The sequence below is a fragment of the Malurus melanocephalus genome, unplaced genomic scaffold, assembly GCF_030028575.1.
Source record: "Malurus melanocephalus ecotype Western Australia unplaced genomic scaffold, MMel_1.1 scaffold_204, whole genome shotgun sequence".
In the NCBI taxonomy this organism is placed as follows: Eukaryota; Metazoa; Chordata; class Aves; order Passeriformes; family Maluridae; genus Malurus; species Malurus melanocephalus.
In genome coordinates, this window is record NW_026623436.1 from 168,069 (window position 1) to 195,885 (window position 27,817).

At 39.1% G+C, this 27,817-nt stretch overlaps 1 protein-coding gene across 1 annotated transcript in view; it reads left to right on the top strand.

The window, feature by feature from the left end:
- The window catches only part of NOX4 (NADPH oxidase 4), a 104,095-nt gene that overhangs the window by 24,305 nt on the left and 51,973 nt on the right, over nt 1-27,817 (top strand). The window contains exons 9-12 of the mRNA XM_057373656.1: nt 955-1,183; nt 3,145-3,309; nt 3,441-3,503; nt 18,930-18,990. Of these exons, the coding sequence (XP_057229639.1) occupies nt 955-1,183; nt 3,145-3,309; nt 3,441-3,503; nt 18,930-18,990 (518 nt within the window). The remainder of the gene's footprint in view (nt 1-954; nt 1,184-3,144; nt 3,310-3,440; nt 3,504-18,929; nt 18,991-27,817) is intronic.

Consider the following 27,817-nt stretch of genomic DNA (forward strand, 5'->3'; position numbering starts at 1 on the left):
TGCTGCTGCTGCTGTGTGTGCATTGAGAGAGGAGGGGGGAGCACGCGTCCTTATGTTTGTTTGCAAACTTGAGATGACCCTTCACAGCAAGGCTTAGCACTCATAGGGCATTGTCTCACTATGCCTCATTTCCCACTCAGCACTGTCCTCTGCAGGTGTCATTCAGCTTCTTTTTTATTTTGAGTATTCTTGTGGTTTTGCTGTCATCAAATCCAGATTTGGAGAGAAGTAGTACTTCTGAGGAATTTTATTATTATTGTTATCTGTTCTTCCCTGTTTTCAGTGATTCATTCATGTGCTGAGATATCCCAGAGTGTCTTTGGTTTCCAGTTCTTTCTTCAGAGTTTCTAACTGCATTTCAAAGTTCTCACTTCATTTTACTGTAAATTTAACTTAGCTTAAGGGAAAAAAAAAAAGGATGGATCCCATAAAATAATTTGCAAGGAAGGTTCCTTGGCTGTCATGCAGGACTTTCTTTTTTCCTTCTATCTGTTTGTGTGCAAACCTGCACCAAGTAGTGGGAACATTCCTGCAGTTTGATTTGGCAACTTAGGCCACTTCTGCTACAAGACTGCCTTAAAAACAGGGTCTGCTGACTGTAGGAAGGATGAGTGAAAACAGCTTGTGTGTGATTGAATTGGAAATGTGATTATTTGATTTTTTTTTTTTTTTTTCATTTCCCACAATATTTTCCCCGTTTCAAGCAGTATTAAGCTTGAGGGTGTTCAGTGGGGGAGTGCCAAGTGAGCTGGAAAAGTTAAACCTTGCCTCTAGTGACAGAAGGCTCTATTGTTGCAAAGCTTCAATCTCATTGAAAGTCCTGAAGGCAAACGGAATAAAATTTCTAACAGAAGATGAGGCTTGTGACTGCTTTTAAAGTCCTCTCCAGATGAAGATAAGTTGTTTGGTTTTTGCTGCTGCTTCAGTGTCATGACTGTTTTTATTCTTCTGTAGGGGTGTGCTCAAGTACCAGACCAACTTGGAGGAACACCCTCCTGGTTGCTTTAATCCTAACAAAACACTCCGACAGAACCTGACTGTGCCAAAGGCTTTTGAAGAGCTGTTTCCTGACTATACTACTGAGCCTTTCCCAGAGGACCTACCAGTACCAGAACCCTTTGTACAAAATAGCTTTATGAGAGTTTGTTCCGAGGAACCCAAGTTCCAGTCGCACTTCCCAGAGGTCTGTATGATCCGACATTTCAGGTATTAAAAGCCATGCCAAGCCTTTCAGTCAGCCATAACCACTAATTATTGCTTTTCCAGACCAGATGTTTTAATAATGGAAAATATTATTAAAACCTTTTGAGGCATTCAAAGATTTGGTGGGGAAAAAAACAATCTGTACTTAACCCTGAAGTGCATTATAATGTGATGCATAGAACAGGGAGGGTGGAAAAATGTCAGGAGAYTGGCTGTAATGTTCTTTTTTGAACAACACCGTTAGAGATGTATTGATCCTGCTATAAATGTGACTTAACAGCGTAGCATTTCAGAGCAAACATTTGTATAACATTTTGTGAGGGCCTTTTGTAAGCATTGTGTGGCAGTAGTTAATTGAAATAATCAAGCTCCATTTGTTCTCTTTTTTACCATGCAGATGCAAGTCATAATACTCATTTCTGGGTTGCAGTTGGTTGTGGTTTGGCTTTTATAGCCTGTTGTTTGCAGACAGGCTTGTTTTATATGTGGCATGGGTAAATGAGTATGATGACAGTGGGGATAGAAAAGCCTTTTCTTYTCCTGTTTTCCATTTTCCTTTTGTTTCTTTATGTTTTGTGACAGCAGCTTTTTCTTCATCCAAATTTTCTCTTTTCTTGTGAGAAAAGATGAGCTGGGCTGTATTGGCAAATGGCCTGAGGAAGCTTGCAAATATGGAGTTCATGAGTCCAAGGCCCACCATTCAAGATGGTCCCATAACAGACCCCACCGGAGTTTCTCTTTATTGCTATTGGTTTTTTTTTCTGTTGAACATGTGTGTCCCTTACTAGCTGCAGTGGGAGCCCTTTTTCTATGGAACATGTAATCATAATGAGAAACAGTTAATTCAAAATTGAATTCCTCCAGCAAAGTTCTTTGGATTGGTATTGTGTTGTGGTAGCACTCCTGAATTACAAGCATCTGTGTATATCTGTCTCCACATGACTCACAGGACTGCAAAGAGTCTTCTTCCAGGCTTTAGATTCCTATTTTAGAGCCACTTATAGGAAAGGAGTCATGGAAAGAAATGGCCACTCAGTGTTCAACTGTCAGGTTTAAAACACTATTTAAGTCTTTTTTGGATTTGGAAATATTGTGATACCAMRTCTCAAAAAARAAAAAAAAAAAAAAAAAAGATGTTGAAGTGTAACGTCGGAAATTGGGAAGGGAGGGAAGGTGTATGAGGGTTGAGGGCACTGCACTTCAATGCCACAGCTCAAATGACCGAGCAGATGTGGAATTAGAACATAAGTCTGCCATAAGCTATTGGTAATTGACTCTTAGAATGGGATTTAGCTGAGCAGCTGCAAATGTCTTCATCTGGAGTAGTCACCCAGGACTCCCAATATAATCAGTGCAGAGAAATGGGCATTTTCAGGGCATTTTCTGTCTAGCATATGCATATTCCATGGGAGCAAGTGAATTAGTTTCAGAAGTACCCATTTCTCTCTGTTGTCTATGATTTTATACTAGTTTAATATCAACATAAATTCTATAGAACAAGAATGAAGCCTTTTTAGGTTTTTGCTTGAACCTGACATAATTAAAAGAAAGTAATAGTTAAATAATATTGCAAGTCAGAAAGCATTTTCCCATAAATGTTAACCAATTATATAGTACTCTGGTCTGTTGGACTTTGAAACCATATATGTACCGTGATTGCTGAAACCAGCTGCACTCTAATTACATTAAACCAGAGTAAAATGGTAGCAAATTAGGTCATTAGCATTTTGTTCCTGATGAGTTTTATGATTGAAATTGCTTGGGCTTGTGGATGATGCTGCTGGTTAGACTGATTAAGGCTTCAGAACATTCTTGGCTTTCTGCATGTTGAGAGGTGGATATTAGACGTGAAGTGAGATCCCGCAAGCTCTCATGTAGTTGTGAAAATAKAAAACAGAAAGTTAAAAGTCTTTGAGGTAACATACTTTTGTTCTCCCTTAGACCTGGCTCTGGATTTCTGGACCTCTGTGCTTGTACTGTGTGGAGAGGCTGTACCGCTAYATCCGCAGCAACAAACCTGTCACCATAACCTCGGTAATAAGCCACCCCTCCAATGTCCTTGAAGTCAGGATGGTGAAAGATGACTTTGAAGCAAGGCCCGGTCAGGTGAGTTAATGTGCCCCTAGAAAAATCACTTTGCTTTCATGTAACATTGTCTCTAACGATGGCTCTCACTTTATAAGTACTAGCCCATCACTGAATGTTTTGAATGTATCTTTTCTGTCATCTTATTTCAGTATGTTATTCTCCACTGTCCAAGAGTGTCTGCCCTGGAAAGCCATCCATTCACKCTCACAATGGTAAGAAATAGTGTTCTTTTCTGTACTTTCTTTTTTGCTTATATTTGGTAAACAAACAGTCTTTATTTCTTTCATGGTGACAATTCTCCTCAGAAAGCTTATGTTTCATTTATAAGGGTACCAGTGAATATGAAATGCATGATTATTATGTATGACAGTACTCAATACATATTTAATTTTCTCCACTGTTTAGAAAATGATAACGAGAACTTTTTTCCTAAGTCTTCCATAAGTGAAACCAAATAATAAATAAATCAATAAAATCCATGTGATTTTGATRATTCATTTATAAAAGAAGTTTCAGCCACATTTCTAGGCCTAATGTGACTAAGCGTGAATTGTAATGAACTTTTGCCATCTTTCTTTTTCAATGAAAAGACATTTCTGTGACTGCCTTTTCCAAAGTTAGAAAAGCAGCAAGTYTAAAAAATAAGTTTCTAAAATTGTCTTCTGCTTTATTTTTATATTAAGAGATATATCAGTGACTGAAGGTAATATACCAGTGAGGTCACACAGTATTAGGATTAGTACTTTGCTCAGTTGGTCTAAAACAGGAACTGAAACTCTGGAGGCAGACTGGAATAATATGCAAGTATTTATAAATGGACCTGAAGTTCTTCAGGAGTACACAGTGCAGAGACCTGTGAAATTTTGCTAAAAAATGACTGTACTGACTGGCTATATTGTTAGTAAAGCAGAGTCTGAGGCTGAATATTAGTGGCAGCCTTTTCTTTCCAATGGGAATAAARACTTCTGGATTGTCTGAATTGGACATTCTTCTTCAAGAAGATGGTGGAGATAAATGTTCATGATTYTTTTCTTTGGACTGACAACTGATACTTTTTCCCCACCAAATTATACCTAGCTCTGTGGAATAATCAAGATTCAGAGGGCACAAACAGGTCCAGTTCTTTGGGTTTGTGGGCTATTTTATTTTGTTTGTTAATTTACTTCTCTGTATGCTGAACCAGGAGTCACAGGGGAACCCACACTAAATTCCAACCAAAATAAATTTTGTGCTGTAAATCTAGAAATGAATCTCACTTAAGGGAAGCTACCTCTTATAGCTTGGTAAAGCATTATCAGCACTTTTGCATAGTTTTCATGGCTATTCACTTTACCARTACAAAGCAGAGGAATGTGTTACTTATATGTTGTTAATGGCAGCAGGCACTTTTTAAGACTGTCCTCGGTATAGTGCATGAAGAYAACTTGATATGGAATGCTGTAAAAKAATGTGCATATATGAATACGATGTAGCTGGGGTTTTGTGCAGAATGGTTGAGTCAGMATTTATTTATATTTTTTTATTACATCAGTGATCAGAACATAGATTTCAATAACTTAGTTTAAGTCTCTTTCCACTCATTTGGCCCTAGCATAGCTATATTTCATGAAGTTATTGGTCTGTACCAATGAGCACCTTTTATTTAAACATCAAACCATCATGTTCCTAATTTTTCACTGTTCATCTCAGTCAAAATTAATTTGTTGGTAATAACTTGATCATTATTGATAAATGCACAGTTTAGAAACTGGGCCTTTTATTATGAAGATTTAGTAGTCTTATATTGGGGCTCTGYGAAAACAATGGATTTTGTGGTTTTAATTTTTAGAAATAATGYCATCGAATAATGTTTGGCTTGGTTCTGTAGTCTCTTTTCTGTAGAGTTTCTTTTTTGTTATGATGAGAGTTTTTGTCAGAGAACAGATTGCTGACACAGACCTACTGGGTGAGGTCATCAGATGAAGTTGAATTAGATGTCAGATTCCTTGCATTAATTGAGGATTTCATACAGTATTTAAAATGGCATARTATGACAATGCAACTTATGCAAAAAGTGATGGAAAATAGATCTCTTATTGTAAATTTGAGTTTTCTTAGAGCACGTAAGTAAGTAATTTATATACAGATAATGTGCAGTATATTTCCAGAATGTAAGTGTAGTTGATAAATTACAGTTTGTGTAAGTTTTACAACYACGTATTAAATATCTAGCATTAAAATTAGCAATTTCCACTCATGCACAATGCATTGTATTTTAGGTAAGTAATATCAGACCAGGCAATTTCTATTCATGCTCAATGTATTACACTTTAAAGTGCAGCGATATCCTTCAGCATAAGAGCATGTCTTTCAATATCACATATATAATCTAAATATTACAAGATATGAAGTTATCACTTAGTTGCCACAAGGATATTTTGCTACAACATTAACTGTACTGGAGAAAGGCTGTCATTTGGTAAATGACTTTTACAGCATAATGAGGATTCTAAGTGTCTAGAAATTATGATAATCTTTTTACCCAGCCTAAGCAGGGGACACATTTCYACATGTCTTTCTAGGTCAGCTGTGGGCTGATAYCCTGCTTTGAAAGATTTCYTCTTGTTTAATATGATGCCAGCCAYGGGACAATGCTTGTAGAATGTGTAGGCAAAAGCTTAACTCAGTCATTTTTCCACTCCCATCTGACCTACTTGTAGTTAGCAAGCAAGCTGGAACGCTACTGCTGCTTCTTTTGTTGGAAGATCATAATCCCTGGGTTATTTGTCTAGGTTGGTGTAGGCGTGTGGGGCTTAGATCCACAGCAAGAACATCAAGGGGTGTGTGTGGCTTCAGGTACTCTAAGTGCAGTGCTGCAATGACTTCAGCTGGGGGAAAACTGCAGTCTTCTTCCTGATGCTGTTGTCCTGCTTAGAATCATAGAAKACTTTGGTTGGAAGGGATCTCTGTAGGCCACCACTTCTAAATAACCCCTGCAATAWGCAGGGACATCTTCCATTAGATCAGAGCCCCATCCAACTCAGCCTTGAATGTTTCCAGGAGCAGGGCATCTTCCRTGTCCCTGGGCAGCCTGTTCCRGTGTGTCACCATCCTGCTTGTAAAACATTTCTTCCTTMTCTCTAGTCTAAATCTACCCTCTTTTACTTTCAAACCATTGCCCTGTGTCCTATTGCAACAGGCCATGYTAAAAAGTCTGTCKCCAGGCTCTGTGTGATATCCTATTCACTCTAGTGAAAGATCTCACTGTGCCTGGGGCATCCTTAAGAGACAGAAGTGACCATTTCAGGCATCTCTTTATACTCCTAAGTGTGGGTAATAACTTTTAAGTAGAAAGGAAGGAGTGAGTCAGCATGAAGGAGTTGTGCAGATATTTTACTAGTCCCTTCCCTTTTCRAGGTTGTGTAATATTTACAGTTTAGCTCAGTTTCTTACATAACACCAGGGTGGAGGAACACACAGTGTAAAGGCCCTGAACCCACTCCCATTCTACTCTGGCAAAGCTTCCATGTGCTTTGCTCGGATCCAGAGGGAACTCTGAATTGCAACCAAGTGCATAAAGAGGCTTTATTCTTTTTAAAGCCTTTAGGTGCTTTACATTGATAAGATCCCCTTGAGCTTTCTGTTCTCCAGGCTGAACMGTTCAGCTCTCTCAAACTTTCTCTGTGGCAGATGTGTTTTAATCCTGTCATGATCTTCATGGCCCTTGTTTGGACTCTCTTCTGTATGTTCACGTCTCTCTTGCAGTGAAGAACACAACATTGGGCAGAAGTCTTGTCTTCACCAGTGCTGAATAAAGAAGGATCACCTCTCTCAGCCCTCTGGTAGTGTCACTTGTACATTCTGAACTTCAGACACTCGCAGATAACAGATTCCTCTCGTGATCCCTGCGGATTTTTAAACTCTATTTTTGAAGTGTGCCTCTACTGTTTTTTATTCGCTAGTGACTTCGTACTCACTAGTGTGACTCTGTCTTTGGAAGGTCTGGGACAGGTAACAAACAGATGGCCCAACATCTGGGATTCCTGAAAATGACTTGTTGGACAGTTCTAGGGAGTGGATAATGGGCCACTCACTTCATGGTGTCTTCATTGCTACATTGTCTTGATTTCACTTAAACAAAAAGTTTTCTTTTTAGCATGTTTTAGGATGATTTTTTCACTGATTTTGCTTACACAGCTGTACATACCTGTGTATGCTTACCAYGCTGCATAAGACATGCTGTGATTACCATGCTGTGATTACCAAAGCTCTTACCATGCTGTGTAAGACAGTGTGAGTAACATTTTCAGTCTTGTGTGCCCTCATGTCCAATTTACTTATTTTAGGTAGGGCATTATTGCATCTTAGAATTCAGAACATAGTCAGTTCCACAATATTTTCATCTGTAGTGAGGAGAAATACATTCCATGTATAAATACTTTTTAAAGAGATTTGTCATTCAGATCAAGTGTAAGATATGGTCTGGAGATGAGACCGTCCAGAGAAACGTGTTCTGCTTCCTGAGACTGATATTTTTTACAATGTTTGGAGGAAAGTGTGGAATTCATCTGCTGTGGAATGCAATTTAAATGTAATTATCTAAATCAATCTTTAGAGACCTCGAAATAGAAAAACATTATCGATAGTAAATTTCCATTAGCAAGGATSGTCCTTCATTCCRGTTCATATATCCAAAGCATTACTTCCACTCTTTAATACACAAAGCCTAACTTCTTACAAAACTAAGAAAAATAATAACTTATGGATAGTCTCTCTCTTTTTTTTTTTCTTTTCATTTTGGATAGTGTTTGTTTTCTTTGCCATTGTTCTGGTTACTCTTTGTTTTAACCTGTAGGAACATGAAGAGACTAAGACTTGCAGTTTACAGTAGCATTGGTTTTTTTTTTTTTTTCCATCCCCATCATGCCTTTTCCCCTTGGTGTTGAGTTCCCTCTCTTTCCAGACACTTAACTGTGTTACTGCTGATTTGCAGCAGCATGAATCCATAGTACTGAGCATTTATGACTTCATGCTTCCTTTTGTGTTGCCAATGAATAACTTCAGAAGCAGATTCCTATTCAGAATAGAAGTTAGTGTCTTACAAGAGAGGTTGCTTTTTGTGCTGTGTTTCTGGAATTTCTTGCATCAGCAAGTGGTGATTAGTAGTAAGCCTCATGGAAAGAGCTTTGTGTTTTGCAGATATTAAGTGCTCAAGAAGATGTCCAGGGCTCTCTCACGAGGTCTCTGCTGCGTCTGCTGCAGAGTCAAAACACAAACTCTCTCAAGTTGCAGTTTAGACCACTTGGCTATCAAAAGTCTGGTGTCTGCTCCCAGCAGCTCACAAAGCTCAGTAAACTTGTTATTTCATTAGTGTTGGTTTTCTTGTGGCAGAAGAAGGTAGGAAACAATTACATCACTTCATGTAGAACTTAGACTGTAAYGGACCTTGAAATAAGGGCAAGAGTAAGAGGTCAGTCTTTCTAAATTTGGAAATGAGGTTTGGTTTGGGAAACTTCTGTTTTGCRACAAGCATCCATAAATGCAGGATCAAATAGTCTATTATTCCAAAGTTTTTACAGTTTTGGCTGTCACTAGCTGCTGTCATGTCCCTGCTCCCCTTGGAGCTAAAGTCTGAATATCCTGAAGTTGCCTTGATGACTTTTTTTTCCCAGTTGACACCTACATGTCTCTCAAGATTCTTCTGCTGATACTTAAGCACAGGTAGCTTGCATAAACACTTGTTGAGCTTTTTCTATGTCTGTATAAGGCATTCTTTGCAAATCCACTGATTAATAGCTTCATGAGATTGCATTAGAAGGCAGGTGGCTCAGAAGTAGCTCATATAAAGAAAAAACTCAGAACAAGCCAAAGCAAAGATCCCAGCCTTGAGACTCAAGGGTTTTATGAAATATACTTTATAATAGCKTGGGGGACTGCTTCTTCAGGTCCTCCAAAGAGTTTTGGTGCTTCATTCAATGTCTAGATCCCAGTTCTGATCTAGTAGTAGTGATCTCCTACCTGCAGCAAGAGGTTTGAAACATTCTTTGAAACTAGAAATTTTATCTAATGTTACAATGTGCTCTGACCTCCCCTACTTCAGTACTGCATTTAATCTGCTTTTAAATCCCATTAAATTAGAAACTGGAAGAGTCTGGTAATAAAAAGCTCCAAGAAGTTCTGCCCTTTTTCTGGTTCTCCCTCTTTTTGAGCAGATGGTTAATTTGAAGCAGATCACATAGAAGGATTTGTAGTGCAACATCTTTCTTCCTTTCCTTCACATACAGTTCTGCATGAGTAAGAAAACTCCAGAGGGAGGATGGTGTGTGTGCATTTTTTAACAAGTCAAAGCTGAGTTTTTAGGCGAGGATAAGTTTGCAGATGCAAATACTCAGATCCACTCAAATCCAAATATGTATTATTGAGAAAGAATACTGTTTGATTAGTATCAAAATTAGTAAAGTAATAATTATTGAATCCCAGGCAGAAAAACTCTTAAATCCATTAATCATCTTAGAGTATGTAGAAGAATTACCTGGAAGAGGTTTCTGAATGTACAGAAACAAGTATGTAACAAGTTATAGGCTCTAACTAAAAGTCTCAGAGCTATTACTTAATCATGGATTTTCTGTCTTTGAGGGTTTTGGTTTAGTTTGATTTTTTTTGTTTGTAGATTGAGTTTTCCTTGTTACCTCTGCACCTCTATTTAAATCCATTTGGTATCTGGATTTAGACATGGTGGGATTACAAGGTGGTGGCCCTGATCTGTACCTTTATTGTTTTGGGCTCAATTCCTTGTCAGAAAAGTCTCTGCAAATAATACTTAAGTATAAACAGCATCAAAAGTAGCACATTTGCTTTTGTAAAAGAAAACCAGTGTTTTGTAGAGCCGGAATTGTCCTTATTCCTGGATAATCCAAGGTTCATTTAAAATCAGTAAAGATCTTTACAGTCTGGCAGTGAAGTTTTAGCTCTAAGCTTCTTTTAAGCAAGAAATTTTGCACTGCATAAGGAGATGATGGAGAAACATGTGTCCTGCACTGTAAACTTAAGAAATAAACTATCCACAACAGGAAAAGCCTAGGGGCCAAATTCTGAAATGCTTCATAAAAAAATGGAAAAATTGTTGGAAGGTTGCCKGAGTGAAAAGTACGTAAGGACATCAACAGCTAAGTTCATACTGTCAGATAAATACAATAAAAACAAAATCTAACATGATGACATTCTAATAAGATTTGTTAAATATCTTGTGCAAATAGTTATGAAACTTGTCTTTATGAGATGATCTGCAGAGCATTTAGGGAAATTGTGAAGTATCTTGCTGGCAAACTGAAGAAATCCCTAGAGCTTGTCTGCTCTTCATGGAAGTRGAGTATCTAGCAGCTGTTTGACAAAGAATTTAAGTAAAACAAAAATAGGATAGATTAATATTGCAGATGTCTTTAGTACTTCCTGAGACTTGTTTGTTTGGTTTGGGGATTAATAGTTGTGGGGTCTGTATAAAAACCCTAYGTAAGCCCTRACTTTTATTTAAACTTTCAAATCTGACTCTTTTGGATGAACGGAACGCAGAAATTGCATTCAAGTTCACTAAATCCCAAGTTYTCCTTCAGCAGATACTTTAAACAGAAAGTGACAGATCCCTGTAATAAGCAGGGTTATTTTGGGGGTTTTTTTGATTCTATGAAAGTAAATTTACAATACATAATAAGCATCTTCTGACTTTAGCAGAGAAGTGTGTTTTGTCCCATCAGAGACAGTGCTTTTAGTTTAGCTGCTAAGTCAGGTTACAGCAAGGTCTAAGAACTGAAGGAAAATGTCAAAATAAAAAAAAAAAAAAAAAAAAAAAAAAAAAAAAAAACCAAACCAAAAAAAACCAAACAAAAAACAACTAACTAAACAAAAATAAACAAGAGAACCCACAAACAAATGACAAAAACAAAACCCGAGCACAAGCTTTAAGCATGAATACAGTTAACATGTGGACAAAATACTGGAGGAAATTAAGTGTCCTGCCTCTTGATGTCCTAGAATTAAGACCATCTGGCTGGTGGGGCTCTCTGCTTTAGCCTGGCAAAATACAGTGTGGGCTGGGAGGGGAATTCAGAGGGACACAGAGTTCCTCAAGGCGGTGGTGATCTGACTGGAAAACCTGTYGAGCCTCTGATGGCTCTTCCCATGAGTGTCTCAGGCCACTGGGAGCCAGTTAGCATAGTCTGGAGGTAGCCCATACTTTTGCTCAGGGATTGTTGAACTTTTTGTGCCATTCAGTTTCYTTGTCCTGTGTTTGTCAGCTCAGTGCAGCTTTGCTTGGCAAAGTGTCCACGTGCCCTTGGAGGACTTGGAGAGGCAGCCTTGGGCAGAAGCTTTGCTCTTCTGCTTTTTATTCCTTTAGGGACAAAGACTTGCACACCTGAGCATCTCAAAAAGTTGTGATTTTTTTTCCTCTGACCTAGCRACTTCAAATGCATAAATGATACAGGTTGGATATTGCTAGGATTGAAGCATTTTTACTCTGTCATACAGAGTTGGACTATGGGTTCCTTCCAACTTGAGCATTCTGTGATTCTGTGACATGCAGCGTGCCTCTGGGATGAAAGAGTAGTCATCAAGTTTTTTGCCTTGGTTGAGATGCACAGGAAAAGAAATGCTGATTAGTCTCTAAAAGTGGAGCTTTTTAGTGCATCTATAGCATCARTAGAGTAACAGCTGGACTAATATAGACCCACTAGAAAACAAATACAGAAATTTCCTATTATGTATTCAACAATTTAGGTATTTTATGCAATATTGTGTGCATTTTACAAGTATTGGTCTATTTACAGTCCTAAGATAACATTGCATTAAAGATTTGCCTTTTTTTTGTGGTGTGAGAGTGAAATCAAAGAACAAATGGATTTTATAGATAAGAATTTCATATATTGAGACTTAAAGAAAACAAGATAATTTTTAACATTGAGAGTAATTTAACAACTGAGATGGCAGGGAGTGAATTAGCAAATTCTGAACTACAGACTCACAGGAATTAGAGGGTGTGGGTTTGTGTTACAGAGGAAGCTGGACCCCAGATGACCAGAATGATCATTCTTGGAACTGCAGCTGCCCAGTGATGCATCCTGCAGTGTTATGGTGTGTTTTTTCCACTAGCTAGACTGCAGGTGTCTGAGGATGTACAAGGAGCATATGGGAATGGAAAGTGAAAAGTGTTTGGGCTATGTTTCTGCAGCTAGGCTGCTTGCAAGGAGTTGGCTCCACTCTGGAAGGGCTCTGGCTGAAGYATTGAGTATTTGAGGCATGGTGGTCTTGCCTTCATCATCCAGGCACCCTTGATACTTAAATCATGCTCCATGGTTAGGATTTCCCCACATGCAAGATGTTATGATGTCTGCCAGTTAAATTAGGGTAGCTATAAGTCTCTAACAGGAAAAGGTTTTAAACAAAATCCAATCTGYAAAATAACATGAAACAGAGAAATAAACAGAGACATTAAAAAAAAAATCTCCAAGCCTTTGAGGCAGAAATGTGTTTAAAAGAATAACTTAACACAGTAACTTTTTTCCCTCTGAAAATTGCTTCTTAAGGGATTAATTAGTTAAAACAGGGATAGCCCAGTGTTACAGAGTTCAACTCCTATGAGTCAGACTGAAGTCTAGCTACTATTTTTTGGCTACCTTTATATAGCATGCCTGTGTTTGTCATCACTCCTCTCCATTTTCTAATGTCAGAATGAATCATTTTAGGAATGTTTATATCAGTTCTGTATGAAACCAGACAAGCTGCAGCTTACTGAGTTTCCAAGGTTTGCATTTTCTTGTCAGTTGAAACCCTATTATTTACTTTTTCTCGTTTTAATTTTTTTCCCCTTTTACAGGAGGAAAAAATACATTAGTTATGTTTAGTTCTCCATTTTTTCTCAAACACGCAAAGCCTATAATGTGTTTCTCTTGATCTGGGTAAGGGTTCATTGAGCCTGGAGCGAGGATGCACTGATGAATCAGGGTTTGCAGTGCAGCTGGTTCACCCTGGCAGACAGAAGCATGGAAACAGGGTCTCTGCAGTATTTGCAGTCCCTGCCAGGMGATCTGCAAATCCATATTAGGATCATATCACAGCTTTTTCCTCAAAGTGAAAGACTTCTTTGAAGGAGTTTCCTTTTATGTAAACAAATCCCACAATGAGCTTTTTAATTCTMCAAATCAGACACTTTGTTCTTCCAGCTGTAGCACAGATCTTCTTTGTAATTTTGGGCACTGCTCAGGCCACCTACTGCAGCACCAAACRCAGAAGGTGATGTTTACTGTGGTGCAGTATCTCCACTGGAACTTGTAAGGAGCTTTATTTGCAGAGCCACTGGGGGTATGTAACTTGGGCATCCCTTTCATCTYCTTTCTTCTGATAACAGATATTCCTTAGTGTTGTCCTGGTGCACGCATTAGCATTTCTGTGATAGCCTGTAATCAAAACCTAACATCTCTCTGMAGAGGCTTCACAATTCTTATGCTTGAGGCATACAGAAGAACTGGAAGTTCTTTTAATTTAGGAATTAACTTTCCACTTTCTTGCTAGTTTGCTGTTGTCACACCCCTCTCCCTGCACCCCAAGGCCTAAAARGAGTTTAAAAATATTGAATTGTATTTAAAAACATAAAAATAACTTCAGTAAGGTTTGTCCCCTTTCTTGTTCTGGACAGGATTTTTGACCGTTAAATATTCAGGGTAAGCTGGAAGCACAGATGCTCACAGCATAGCTTTTATTTGCTTTACGTTGGGCTTTCATGCACTGATTTCTCCACTGCTCATTGCCTTGATTTTTGTACCAATCGCAGAATTTTGTACCAATGCAGAAGCACAGAATCACGTATGTTGGAAAAGATCATTAATCCAGCATTGATGGCAATGTAACCAGTAACTTATGTCCCTAAGCACCATATTTGCATGTCTTTTGAACACTTCCAGGAATGGTGGCTCCACCACTTCTTCAGACAGCCTGTTCCAATGCTTGACCACTGTTTTGGTGAAGAAATTTTTCCTAATGCCCCCTCTAAATCTCCCCTAGCACAAATTGGGGCTGTCATACTGTGGGTGTATAGTAGATGTGCTACGATCTAACAGTAATTMGTTTGCTCACTTTACATTCATATGAAAGCAAGGCAGAGGACAACAGAGAACTGTGATCACAATATAAAAATTGTTAAATAAAATACATTTCAAGTATGTATTAATCYAGAAATTAAATTAATTAAATTATTCAGKTTATTCAARTTATCATCTAAATTTTATCTCAGCATAGAGATAGGTAGTAGAGCTATGTTTACTGGTGAATGTAATTAATTTTGTGGTTTATAAGCWTAAATTTCTCCAGGGATTGTTGCAAAATCCCTATGTGATAATTTGCATTTGTATTCAAACTTAGCTTGAAAAAAAGAAAGGAAAAAATATATGGAAAGTTGTTTTTTAATCAAGATGTGGAACAACCTATATTCTCTAAATTTTGTGGACCTCTAAGTCTACATATAAAATACTATAATTTTGTTGAATATGAAAATATATACAAAAATAGGCATTGTAACCTGAGGAAAATCTTCCAGCTTATTTAGTGCTAAGAGCATAGTTTGGTTCCTATGAGGGTGTAAATCTTCAAAGATATTAAATTTAACAGAACTCTTTTGGTTTGGAGTTGTTTTTGGAGAAGGGCCAAATGCTGGCAGATAACCTGATTAGTGTAGACATTCCTACCTGTAAAATCATTSTCTTTTAAGGGTATAGATCACTTGAAGTTAGACTAAGAACATCACTTCATGTAATTACAGCATCTTCAATACTTAGTTCGTGTAACTCAGCATTTTGGTCAATTGAGTGCAGCRAACAAATTCAAAATGTGGAAAGAACTACTGAAAACAACTTGTGAGCTTTAGTTTAATGATGTCTACCCTCCCATCTCATWACAGACTATTCAAGTTAGTGATTTTGTCTTTTGGAAAGTGAGTCTGGTTCAAAGAAAAGGACCTAAGACAAAGTTTAGGGATTTTTTTTTTTGTTTTTTTAATTTTAAGATTGACTAATCTTTATAATTTTCCACTGACCAATTTACTGGGTAATGGAGGAAAAGTAAGGGGCAGCATGTAAGCCCTCAGTGTAGTACAGTGCATTGTTTCTTAGCTTAAAAGCAGCAGGGGGAAATCCAAATGTTATTTGCCAAAACACAGTTTCCAAATGATTTTGATTGGTTTTGTTCACAGCTTCAGAGAGGGCACATTGCCGAGGCTGCTTTGGTACACCTTTATTTGGCCAAGGCAATAACCCCAGGCACCTGAACATGATGGGAATTGTGTGGCTGGAAAGGAGCTCAGCAGAGTGGCCAGGGAGTCCTGGTGAACACCAAGTTGACCACGAACCCACAATGTGCCCTTGCAGTTGGGAAAGCAAACATCTTCCTGAGCTGTATTAGGCAGGGTGTTGCCAGCAGATGGACAGAGGTGACYCTTGTCTGATCAGATATATCTGGAGCTCTGTGCCCAGCTCTGGGCTTCCCAGGACCAGAGAGACATGGATTTATTGCAGCACAAAGAGTCAGCCCTGAGTATGAGGAGAGGCTGAGAGARCTGAACYGAGSGACAAGTGAAGAAAACAGRGTTGGTCTCCTCAGAGGGCACTTGGTGACAGGGCAACATAAGCTGATGTACAGGAGGTTTATTTCTTCTGCACCTAAGAGAGCTCCCACTTTTTCTCTGAGGATGGCACAGGTTGCCCAGGCAATCTCCATCCTGGGAGACATTCCAAGCACAGCTGGACACTGTCCTGGGCCACCTGCTCTTGCAGACCCTGCTCTCACAGGGGAATTGAAGTAGCCAATCTCCAGAGGTGCATTCTAGTCTCAGCTACTGTACAATTCTGTGATTTCATGGAGGTTAAATATATAAGAGAATATTTTTGTTGCMCTTCAGTGCGCATTCCCAGTGGTCTGTTAATAACATAGGAAAATTTGCCCACTTTCATCATTAAACTTCTGAAAAAGTGTCTTTGAATATTTCTTAAGCTGCTGGAATGTATTCTCTAACAGTCTGTAAAAAGTCACAGTTTGGARCCTTTAATTGTGTTTACAGAGATGAAAGAGGTAAAATAAGTGTTCTGTGCARTGAAAAAATGTAAGTGCAAATTTCAAAGTTTAAACTACAGGAAAATCTGAAAGTCAGAAGAGGCCTGTTGAGATCATCTGGTTCGACCTTCTGATAAAAGGGCTCTATGTTAGGTTATTCAGGGTCGCATGAAGATGAATTAGCAGGGGAAATTGTACCATTTCCCTGGCTGTACATTCCATGATGAAGAATACTTTTCTTATATCCGGATGAAATTTCCCCTGAAACAACCTGCGCTCCTAGTCTGTTGTCTTGTTGCCATGCATAGTGCTGAAGAGAGAGAGAGCACCTTCATCTTCTCTAGAGCTGGTTTTTTTTTTTTTTTTTTTTAGTTTTTGGAAGACAGAGATCCCCCCACAAGCCTTCTCTTCCATGGGTTACCCAAACACGTTACCTTACTGGCTCCTCTTTGAATGTCAGGTTGTCCAGTCCTCTCCCTGCCTTGGTGACCCTTTGCTGGATTACCTACATTCTTTCTCTCTTTTAAACTGGGGGAAATTCACTCCACGTAGCCCAGATTGGCATGTTTCTTCTGGTAAGATTTAGCAGCAAAATTGGATTTTTCCAGAACTCTATGAGGATGTCTCAAGGCTAGTTATAAGTATCAAAATATGTTTCCTAAAGTCTAAAGAGAAATAAATTTCACTTTTATTGGATAATTTTTCAGGCTAGTGTRGAAAAGAGTCATAAGGGTAATGTAAAGTATAACAAGTTTGAAYGTATTCTGGCTGGAGACAAGGGGTATTCTGCCATTACCTTCATGGAAGTAAGGAATGACAAATGCATTTATAGAAGATGTGCTGAACTGGAACTGTGGATAGTTGGACTAAGAAAATCAGTCAACTTCTTGTGAAACAAGAGAGCCTTAGGGCAGCCTAGGGTGAAAAATAAACCCTACAGCAGCCTCCAGGAGAACAGACCTTTTTGCTGCCAGTATACAACTTCCCACCTGAGAGGCTGCTTGCCTGCTTTTATATGGGGAATTAGTCTCAATATTTTTGTTGAAAGACACTGCAGTGAGACATAATAAACACTCTCCTTATTGTGTGAAGTTTGTCTGCATTCCTCCCTTGATACTGKTTTTCTTTTAAGGCTAAGACTTGCTGAAATAATTTGGACTCTGGGTTTCTGTACCTCAYTTTTGTAGGAAAACTTGGAAGATAATAAGGAGTTACATATAAGTCTGTCAGGTAATCAGCAGTGTTAACAAGAGTGCTCTTCCCCCTTAGGAAAATAGAGTGATTAAATCAGCCAGTGTTTAGGTTTGCCAAGATATAGGTAATACTAACCTTGTGCCTGTGTCTGCTGCTAAGTATGGAACTGACAGGATCTGATCCTCAGCCCTGAGGTCAGTGGTTTCACACTCCCCACAAGATTGTTTTGAGAACACTAAAGGCAAAGGTCCACAGCAGAGCCAAGAAATACCTTCCTGAGCATGGTGCATGAGTATTTATTTGGTGCTTGGGTTCTCTGGCTGGACCCCTTTTATTTATAATATAGATGTGTTCCTGGAATTTAAGSCCTCCCCTCAGAACTCGTGTTTGTCCTTAGGAATAAAAAAGGAAAGAAAAAGGTCAGAGAATCATCTGTCGGGTATTGGTTTCATGATAGCGCTTGGATCAATCATTAACAGGTTCTAGGAAAGGCATCAAAACTCAGGGAAAATATCTGTTATCAAAAGGAAACCAGTGATGTTGGTTTATGGAAGGAAAGTGAAGAACCTTTTCTTGAATAGTAGTTGCTGGTCCTATTTCTGTGTGGTCAYTTGGTGTACCTGTCAAAGTTGTCCAGGCAGTGCATTTGAAATGTCCCTGTACCTAATAAGGAATAAAACTCAGGGTGCTCCTTAAACCTTGACTGAAGTTTTTGGATACCATGCTCTGGATATGATTGTAACTGAAAACATTCCTGTGTTGAYAGTCACAGACAAATCACCCTGAGGTGAGGGAATACATGTAGAGTGAGAGAAGGGTGGCTGCAAAGTGATTTTTATGATGCGCCATGCAATCTGGTGCTTTTCCTTTGCAAACTGTAAGCTCTTGTGAAGTGCAGCAGAATGTCAGTTTCCATTAAGAAGAAAGCATCAGTTGTATGAGAATGATCAGCTTGAAAACATGGCCTTGACATTCAAGAACACAAGTCTCTTAAATGCCTTGTCTTAAGAATGATGCGGCAGTTCCTGATTTTGAATGATGTGTCAGTAGCAGAGGAGTATTTCCATTCTGTTGTTGGTAGCATTGCTGAGTGCTGTTCAGTGAAGTGGCTGTTCCAAATCACACCCCAAGCAAGCATCCAGACTCCTCTGTGACCAGAAGAAAGAGTTAAGTCTGGATGGGTACTAAACATGCTTGGCTGCCCCAGCTGTGTTGAGGATAGACTTGCTTTATAAAGGGTACAGCTGCTGGTATGGCTGCGCAGGAATGATCTATTTACACCTGGTTCTGTCTTAACAACTGTACTTTGAATGCATTTTGTTATTTCTTTTTTGTTACTCAGAAGTGGTGCTTAATATATTTAATATTTTTAGTGCCCTACAGATACCAAAGCAACGTTTGGGGTCCACCTAAAAGTAGTAGGAGACTGGACAGGTATGTAGAAAAACAATTCATTTTTCAGAGACAAATGCCTTTACTTGAACTGTTCTCACTTTCTGGCTTCAGCACACTTGTTCCTTGACTGTGGTGTATTCTCACTAGAGATTGCTCATGCTTGTTTTCCCAAAGTTGTTTTGTCACATTCTTGATGCAATCCCTGCTTTATTCAGTCGTACCACTTCAAATAATGTTTTTCCAACTACTAACAGATCTTCTGATGGCACTGTAATAATTTTCAGCATTCTTCTATTTCTGCTTCTTTTTCTTGTTTTTGGGTAGCCTGCTACCCCTGTGCAGTGCAGTGCCTCTGTGCATGGTAGTGTCTGCAGAAATGCTGAAATGTGCAGCTCCCAGATAAGCGGATTTTGATGCCAACGGTTTGGATGGCAGCCAGGTTAATTAACGCCTGTGGTACACTGAGATTACAGGTTTGCTTTCATGTTCTTCCATGCTCTTCCACTGCTCTTTGAATGTCCTCCAGACCAGAGGCATRAGCCAGGATTCCCCGCAGAGAATGGCAATTTGGTGCCCCCTGTGACAGCTGTATATTCAAGTGATAGTTGTCCTTATTCCTTAGCGCCTGACTTTGTTCTTGCTCAGCATAGCATTTCCTTGTAAGGAAGACAGATACACAGCAGGGTCTGGTTCATTTCTTACAAAGAAATGTTTTCCATGTTAATTTGTATCAGCTTTGTGTGTTTGTGGAATTGAGTCAAATGAGCTTGTGGCCCTAAWAAGGATTAGACCAATGCAGAGATAATACGTCCATGCATATTTGTTGAACTTTTAGTCTGGCTGCATACTCGCCTCTGCAAGACCTCAATAGGCAAAGGCTGGGAGGGTAATGCCATATGCTCATGTGTTCCATAATCATCCTGATTTTCTCTTCTTGCTTGAAGTGTTGGCCAGACAGGRGCAGATTAGCCTGTGGTCTGCCTCAGAATGATGGCTCTTTTGTTGTTAAGCATCGTTCCTACATGGGAAATGGCAGTAAGTTATTTGGAGACGTGGGGTGTAGAAGTACCAGCTAAATGAGTTTTCCAAAATAAGTGGCATCTTTAAAGTTTTCTGGTGACCTCTGTGGTGCGAATTGCTCTATTCTAGCATTTAAGTATCATTYTCCCAAGTCAGTATCTGTAGGCTCCACTGATAGGAAGGTCTGTGTGGGTTGGACTATGTGAGATTCAGGACACTGTCACATTACAGAGACTGTTCATTGCAGTGGTTTTGCTAAACAGAGATATCTCTCCCAGTGTCAGATGTGCTGTCAAGAAGCAGACAGTTTACCCAGCCCTTTATGCTGCCTCAGTACCATGGATTCCTGTTCTCACTCATTCCCTTAAGGCCTGTGACAATTAAAAGTCTCTAATCTGCTGGCTGTTTGAGGAGGGATTATTATATTTGCCACGTTCCTTATTATCTTTCTTAAGCGTGCTCTAAAGGCTGCTTCTGCAGACAGGATATTAGACTGGAGGAGTTTTTATGAGACATACTGTCATTTGAGCTCTTCTCATGACCTATTCTCTCAGCCTTTATCCTATTTATTAAAATTCTCTTTTGTATCACCATTTCCTACTCCTGACACATTATACCTGACACCAAAGAGAGTTGATGATTTATTTCAGAGAACTCAGTTACAAGCCTAAATTAAAGGGATGCAAGAGAGGTGCAGATATGCCATGAAATGCAGAGAAGACCTGGTTAGTTGAGGTATTTCTCCTCTGGATAGCTTTAGCTTTTGCTGCCTGCACCTGGGACTTSTAGTGCAGGAACAATTTCCTGCCCCTAGCTGTGAGGACAGGAGAGGAGGTACAGATAGCTAGCAAACCAATTCTGCAAGTTGTTTCAGGTCAAGTCTCTTAACACTGACTCTGATATTTTGAAAATGTAATAGAATACCTTGTTTTGTAGATTGGGAAAGTAACTGCATGTTAAGAGAAAAGGGGTATTAGTATTTTCATCTCCTGGTGAGAAGTTGCAGTTGATGGGAAATCATTTATTGCCCATATCCCTGTGTATATCATTTTAGATTTCAAATAAAATRAGGTGAAAGACGAGGCTTTTGGAAAAGTCAGTCATTCTAGAAATAATACTTTGCATAGGAGCARATATTTAGTAGATTGTCAGGCAATACTGTTATTTGCTTTTTAAAATAAATTATTTGAACAATGGAAAACATAGGACAGAAAAAGTAAGAGAGGAAGGAGCTACAGAAACAGTAGCTCTGACACCTTTGCAAACTAACTGGTAATCTAGACCCCAAATCAAATCATGCTGCATTTGAATGAAATGGTGCTGTCTGAGCTTAGAMGAGCTGGGAATTTGCCCTCCTTGGTAGCAGATTTGGATAAAAGCACGTATTTCCCTTCCATTATGTAGGCACTCACATCCTTTTCCAATACAAAGCTGAGATCTTCTATTTCTCACCCATGTTGTGGTGGTATTAATAACTGTATATTGCTTAACTTTCATGTTCATCACAKAAAACAGACACACAGATGCTGGTATTGCTGTAATGTGCCCTCAAGATGCCTTTGTGGCACGTACTTTCACCTGATATGATTCCCATAGCTCCCTTTGTGGACTTCTGAGCTGTTTATATGTCGAGTGTAGGATAAGAAAAGCCAGGCCCCAAGCATGCCTTTTTCTCTTTGTTCACTGTAAAGAGTGTTTAGTTAATTGGCAATTGGCTGTGATTTTTGCCATGTAAAGGTTTCTAATCTGATTTTTCCTTCCATCTTTCACCATGTGTCATGGGTATTGTGAGCAGGGGAGCAGCTCTTAGAGACTTCCCTAAAAACGGGTTTGTGATTATGCAGTTGCTGTCCTTGTGCTGGCATGTGGCTGATTAATTCAGCTCCTGTTGTGTTTACAGAACATTCCGTGGCACTGTGAAACCTGTGGCTGCAGAACACGGCTGAGTGCCCAGCCAGGGCTTAGGTGCCCAAGTGAGGATGTGTTTGCAGTGGCTGATCTGGGGTGATGGCACATGTGCAGGTTGGTTTAGCCCTGTGGCACAGAGCTGAGTCAGCCTGGCTTCCTCTTTGGCTTCCTCAAGCTGAGCTGGTGGATGCTCAAACCCTACAGGAACATCGAGCATCCTGCAATGGCTCACACACAGGTCAGGGCTGTGAGATACATGGATGAGCTAATAAGCTGATCTTTTACTGGCCTCCCCTATAAATACCTGTTTTCTTCTGCTTCTCTTGGTACCTATGGTCACCTATTTTTCCTTCAGCTTTGAAGCAATTGTTGGCTTAGTAGTTACAACAGGATTTTTTTAATGTTTTTTTTGTCCCACTTACTGTCTGGCTTGTCCTCAGCGTTGTCATCTATCAGCCTTATGTCTCTTCTGTCCTTGCTGCTGCCTCAAGTACTACTGCTTGTTTAGTTTAAAAGCTGACATTTCATCTGGCACCTCTGGAGGGAAAAAGAGAGGCCATGGGCCATGCCTCACATCCAACAACTTGACAGCGGTGAAAAAAGGACATGGCAGCGTATCAAGACAACGTGTCTCATTCACTACATGAACTTCAGGGTGTGAGACAGAAAGTGATATTGATGATGCAGAAAAAAACAGGCTTCAGAAGCCATCCAGCATGTTTTTGTGGAAAACAAATACATGGCACTCAGAGGTGCTGAGGTGAACTGCACGCCTTAAGGCAGTGAAACATTGCTGTTATGTTGCAGGGTGTTGCKGGTACAAATTGATCTGGGACCGTGTTTAGAACGCTGATGCCGTTCTGTGCCCTAYGGTAATTTTTATAATTTTTATCTTGTAGCGACATCAACCTGCTGTGTAGTTGTGTATATTCCTAGAGATATTTACAAGGCCTCTCTTGAGATGCATGATATTTATTGTGGGGATGCCATCAGAGCCCTTGAGTGCCACCCATTGAATCTGAGAGTTCTRTCCCATAGGTCACTAAACATCATGGCAGCAGGAGGTGGTGGTGTGTGCAGGAACTGTCCAAATAGAGGCAGATCAGAGAGATTATGGAGTACTGTTCAGCTTCATCCTGATAAACTCCAGATCTGATCAGAAAGCAYGTATCTTTGCTGAATTCTTTATGCWACAGATGAGGTTATGCCTGGTCACTAGGTCATTTAGGTACAGACTACCTTATTTTGAATCCTGACAGCATATGATGGGAATTTTTCTCACCTATTGCCACAATTATTTTTCTGGAAAGTCTAACTTTGGAGCAGGAAGTTTCAGGAGGGAAAAACAAACAAACCATTTTTCGTTTAAAAACAACAATTTTCCAGAACATGGCAAATGTATGAAAGCATGGATCTTGTTTAACTCCCTATGGACTAAGACCTGAGACAGCAAACAGTACACACCCCAAATGACTTGTTTTTAAACAGAAAAAAAAAGGAAGGCAGTTGTTTGGGATTTTGGAGGCTGACTAAGGATTTTTGTCATGTTGACCAAAAGAAGAAAATAACATACYTTTGAAGTGACTCTGAAGGAAGAATGAGCTGAACTTTCTAGTCTGAGAGGGTTTGTCAGGAGTGTCTGCATGACCTTGTTAAGCCCTTGCAGCTCCTGATTTAGAGGATGCCTGAAGCATCCCAAGGCTGTGCATTCCTGCACTTACCTGGAGTTTATCAGCAGGTGTAGGACCTAGCAAAGAGATAATATTTTATGGTCAGTAACCCTGAGAACAGTTTTAGTTGTACTGAARTATCACTAAGTCAGTATTTATTGGCAGTGAATTTTGATTCTGACTGGAGGAATGTGAGGAGCAGAAGATGACAAGAAGGAATAATAAGACTRCAAGGTCTGCCCACAGGAAGTGATGAGGTTGTCCCAGGCTCACTGTAACTGCTGCTGAGTTTCTTAAGAAATGTCCACTCACTGGTGATGAACACTTGGTCAAYTCTTTTGCTGTTACCACAAGCTCTGTTTGATTTGGGCCTTTTCCATTCCATAGTAACATTTTTTTGTGTCTAGTTGTTCCATCAGATTCCTGGCAGAGTGTAAGGTTGTTAATGACGTGGTGCTGTCAGTTGTTCCAGCAAAGTCGGTGTGTGGTTTTGGAAGAACAGGACAGAGATGAGATAGGTGTTATTTTCCACTGTTAGATTTTATGACTAACAATTCTTGCATTGTCAGGGAATCTTACGTACTCTTCTGAGGAAGATATCAGAACTGAGTGCTAAAAAGGTTTAATTGTGTTYCTAATATAATTTGACATTAGTAATAAAATAATACAGACACATCACTGGGAAGTTAATATGCCTTAACAATATAATTAGCTATGGTGTGCTGTAAAGAATATTAATTTTAACCTTCGTTGCCATTAACATTCATTATTTTATTTATTCATTAAAAAAGCTCAATAAAAGGATTAAGAGACTGAAGAAAAAGGAGAACAGATTTAGTTTACTGACTAAATGGGTCTAAAAGCCCCTTTCCTCTGATTAAAGAACTAAAGCTGAAGGTGAACACATCTGAATTTTTGGCTCCAGACCTGGATTGTTTTACATTAGTTGAACTCCAGCTGACTTAGTACCAARAACAGTGTAACTTGAGTCAAATCCAATTTGAACAGTTAATGAGTTTTATGTCTAGAGGGAAAAATATATTTTGGGTGAGAAAGCTACAGTGAAGGAAATTTTCTCCTACACAGAAGTCCTTTCTTGATGCATCCTATTAGTTGTAAACTTCCRTCTTTTTGCATATCCCAGGCACTTTTAAATCATGTAATGGTTATAGAAAATWACATGGCTTAATGATGTAAATTTACTTTTGTCCTTTTATACATTATGCACTGGATGTGTGGATGTTGATGTAGTTAAGAACTGATCCAAGAGCACAARGGTGCAGGATTTCTTGTCATGCCTCAGACGTTTTCAGCACTGTTRGGAGCTACAGGAGTGAATCCTCTGGAGCACATTAACATGTAGCAGCTGATAGAATCAGAATGAATGTAGTGGGAAAAAAAAGCAAAAAGCTGCTCTCTCTCCACTAAAAATAGAATTACAAGAGAGGAAAGCTCTTGTACATGTATTTGAGTGGACTGCCAGGCATATTTCTGGCTCTGTAATCACTATGTGCTGTGTTTGCCTACTTAAGAAGGCAAAGTTGCTGTTCTGGAGTCGCCTGTGTTTCACCATTTTTCTGCTTAGGGAAAGTTTCACCATTTTTCTGCTGTTTCACCATTAATATTTGCTTGGGGAAAGTCTCACTTTTACATAGTTTCTGTGCAGAAGTACACAGCTGCTTCAAGCACTGACTATCCAAAGTTTGGCTGGATTGTCAGGTTCTTTTGTGTGAGCATGGACTTCRCATCAAAATGTCAGCTCTTCATGCATACCTGCACTTCCCTGGGGGCAATAKATTCTCTTAGATGCCACCCCAGTTTTGCTGAAGAACCCCAGGCTAAATGTCTAGCATTGTTCCCAGGTTATTGTTACTTCTCCCTTGGGGACAAAGGAAAAAACAGGCACGCTTCACTTCCAGATTTGGAATTCTGAGTAAMCACATTTTAACTAAAAATTACTGGTAAAAATACATTGAAAGTAGATTTGAAACAGTTCTTTTTGGGATCCTTTTCTAACAGATTTTAAAAATTGTTGTAGTTAATGAGGAAAAAACTATTTCATATTTAGAACATCAAAAAAAACCAGGAAAAACTTGTGTAGGAACTGTAAATATTTATAAATTTTATTATCAGAAGGGACAGTTATCTTTACATTCTCCCAACTACTGCATGATGCTTGATAGTTTCTTAGAATAATTTCTATACAGAAGTTAACATAGGGGAAATCCAAACCTTGGGGTTGTAATACTCTGCAGAGTGTTCGGCTTCAAACTTTCATGGGCTCTTTTTACGCTCTTTGTGAAAATGAAGCTCAACTTTGTGATGATAACATAACTTAGTACTTTTTTTCAATGTTTTTCTTTTYTTCCTTTCTCTTYTTTTTCCTTTTTTCTTCATTTCAAGGCAAGAGCCACCACTAGGAAATAAGTGTACATTTTAGTTGTTGCCCATTTGTGTGCACRTAYGTGCYGAAAATGAACATGGCACCTTTGAACCTTCTGTTTATCTGTTGTATTAAATCCAAGTTTTGAGACCTTCTATTTGTCTCATTCTTTGCTTCCTGCTCCCTCTCCACTTCTAGCATTGCTCTGAAATACAGAAGTGGGGTTGCTTTTCAATCACAGTCTCATTTTTGGTTTGGGCTCTGGTGTGATCCAAAGCATAGCTCTCTTTTGCCATGAAGACCACCAGTAATGGTAGTGGTTGACTTGTCCTGTTACCTTGTGTTTCAACTCATTCCTTGGTATCTTCTCCCTGTCTTCTTTCTACAGGTGCTTAGATTGGAGGGTACATGGGCCATCACTTKCTCAKAATTTTTTCTGTGTTGAGCAGTTARTTCTGTAGGAGTTKATTAAAACTCCCACAACATTATAAATGTCATCATGGTCAAATAACAGGGTCAAATGAGGTTTTCTAGTTCCACAACAAACATTGCAAAACTGCTTGTTGGCATAATATTAGCACTGAAGTTTTAGTTAGGAACTAACTCTCCTTTATTGCAGTATTTTCTCTCATTCTTGCTCTAAATATATTTACTCCACTTTTTGCGAGCTGCATGTTCTTACCCTGAGCTTCAGCCACCCTTGAATCAGCAGTTACCTGTTCCAAAATGGCTTTCCATTCCAAAACGTGTTAAAATCAATGCTGGTCTTGTTTGTGGGAAGCAAATCCTACACCCCAAATTTTATCATCAGTTCCCTACAGTCCTYGGCAGCTCAGCTTTGCATTCATGTGCCACCTTTCACCTCCTCCTGTTGCTCAGTCCTGTCTTTTGTATATGCATTGTTTCTCATGCATCAAGTACTAGCTGAGAATTTCAGCTTCATCAAAAGGAAACAGTTTGTGATCCAAGAATTTTTAAGGAGCGTCTTTTGCCCCCCTCCTCCCCTGGAGAAGGRTCCCTTTAAATCATAAATGTTGTTAATAAAAATCTGCCGCAAAGCAACTTTATTGTTAACAAATGCAAAAATAGGATTTCTGCCTATGTGGTAGCCTCAAAAAAATTAACTTCTTTCTTTAAAGAAGTAAATCAAACCAAACCACAGAATTTGCACTGGAAGCACCATGTTAGGAGAATTGGCCAACAGCAAGTTTCCACAGCTTCTCCAAACAGATGGTTTGGTTTGGTATCTGCTCTGAACAGAAGAGTTTGGTTTAAAATATTAATGGCATTTTATATGAACCACGCACAAAAATATAGGCTGATCACAGTTCTTACTCAACTATGAACCTTGTGGTCTTATGCCTCAAAACTGGGATACCCCAGTGCAGAACACAAAGGTGGATACACGTTCCTAGTGGAAATGGAGTCAGATTGCCAGTGCAATCCATGTTTTAATATAAAGGCATCATTTTGTGAGGGAGTGTTAGTCCACCAAATTAATTTGTAATTTAAACCAATTTTTTTTTTTCATTTCATCAAGCCCTTAAATTACAAAAGGTAGTGAGGCAGAAATGCTTAAAATGTAATATACTATAAAGTTTAAGATGCAACAAGGTAAWTGAATTACTAGTGCATCCCAGTTTTGGGGGAGACTTGAAATGGTGGCTGCCGCATGCTGAACATAGCATTTCTTRGACAAAGGACTCTATTATCTCAGTATTAACTAATGTGCTGTGAGGAGAAACTGTAGAAAGGAATTCACAGGCTGGAAATCACTTTCCAAAATGCAAAGGAGATTGCATWTTGGTACATGGAGTAGGCTGTGCTGTGACAGCAATAAATAGTCCTTTGGTATGAAATGCAGCAGCTGATGGGCAGGGTGCTG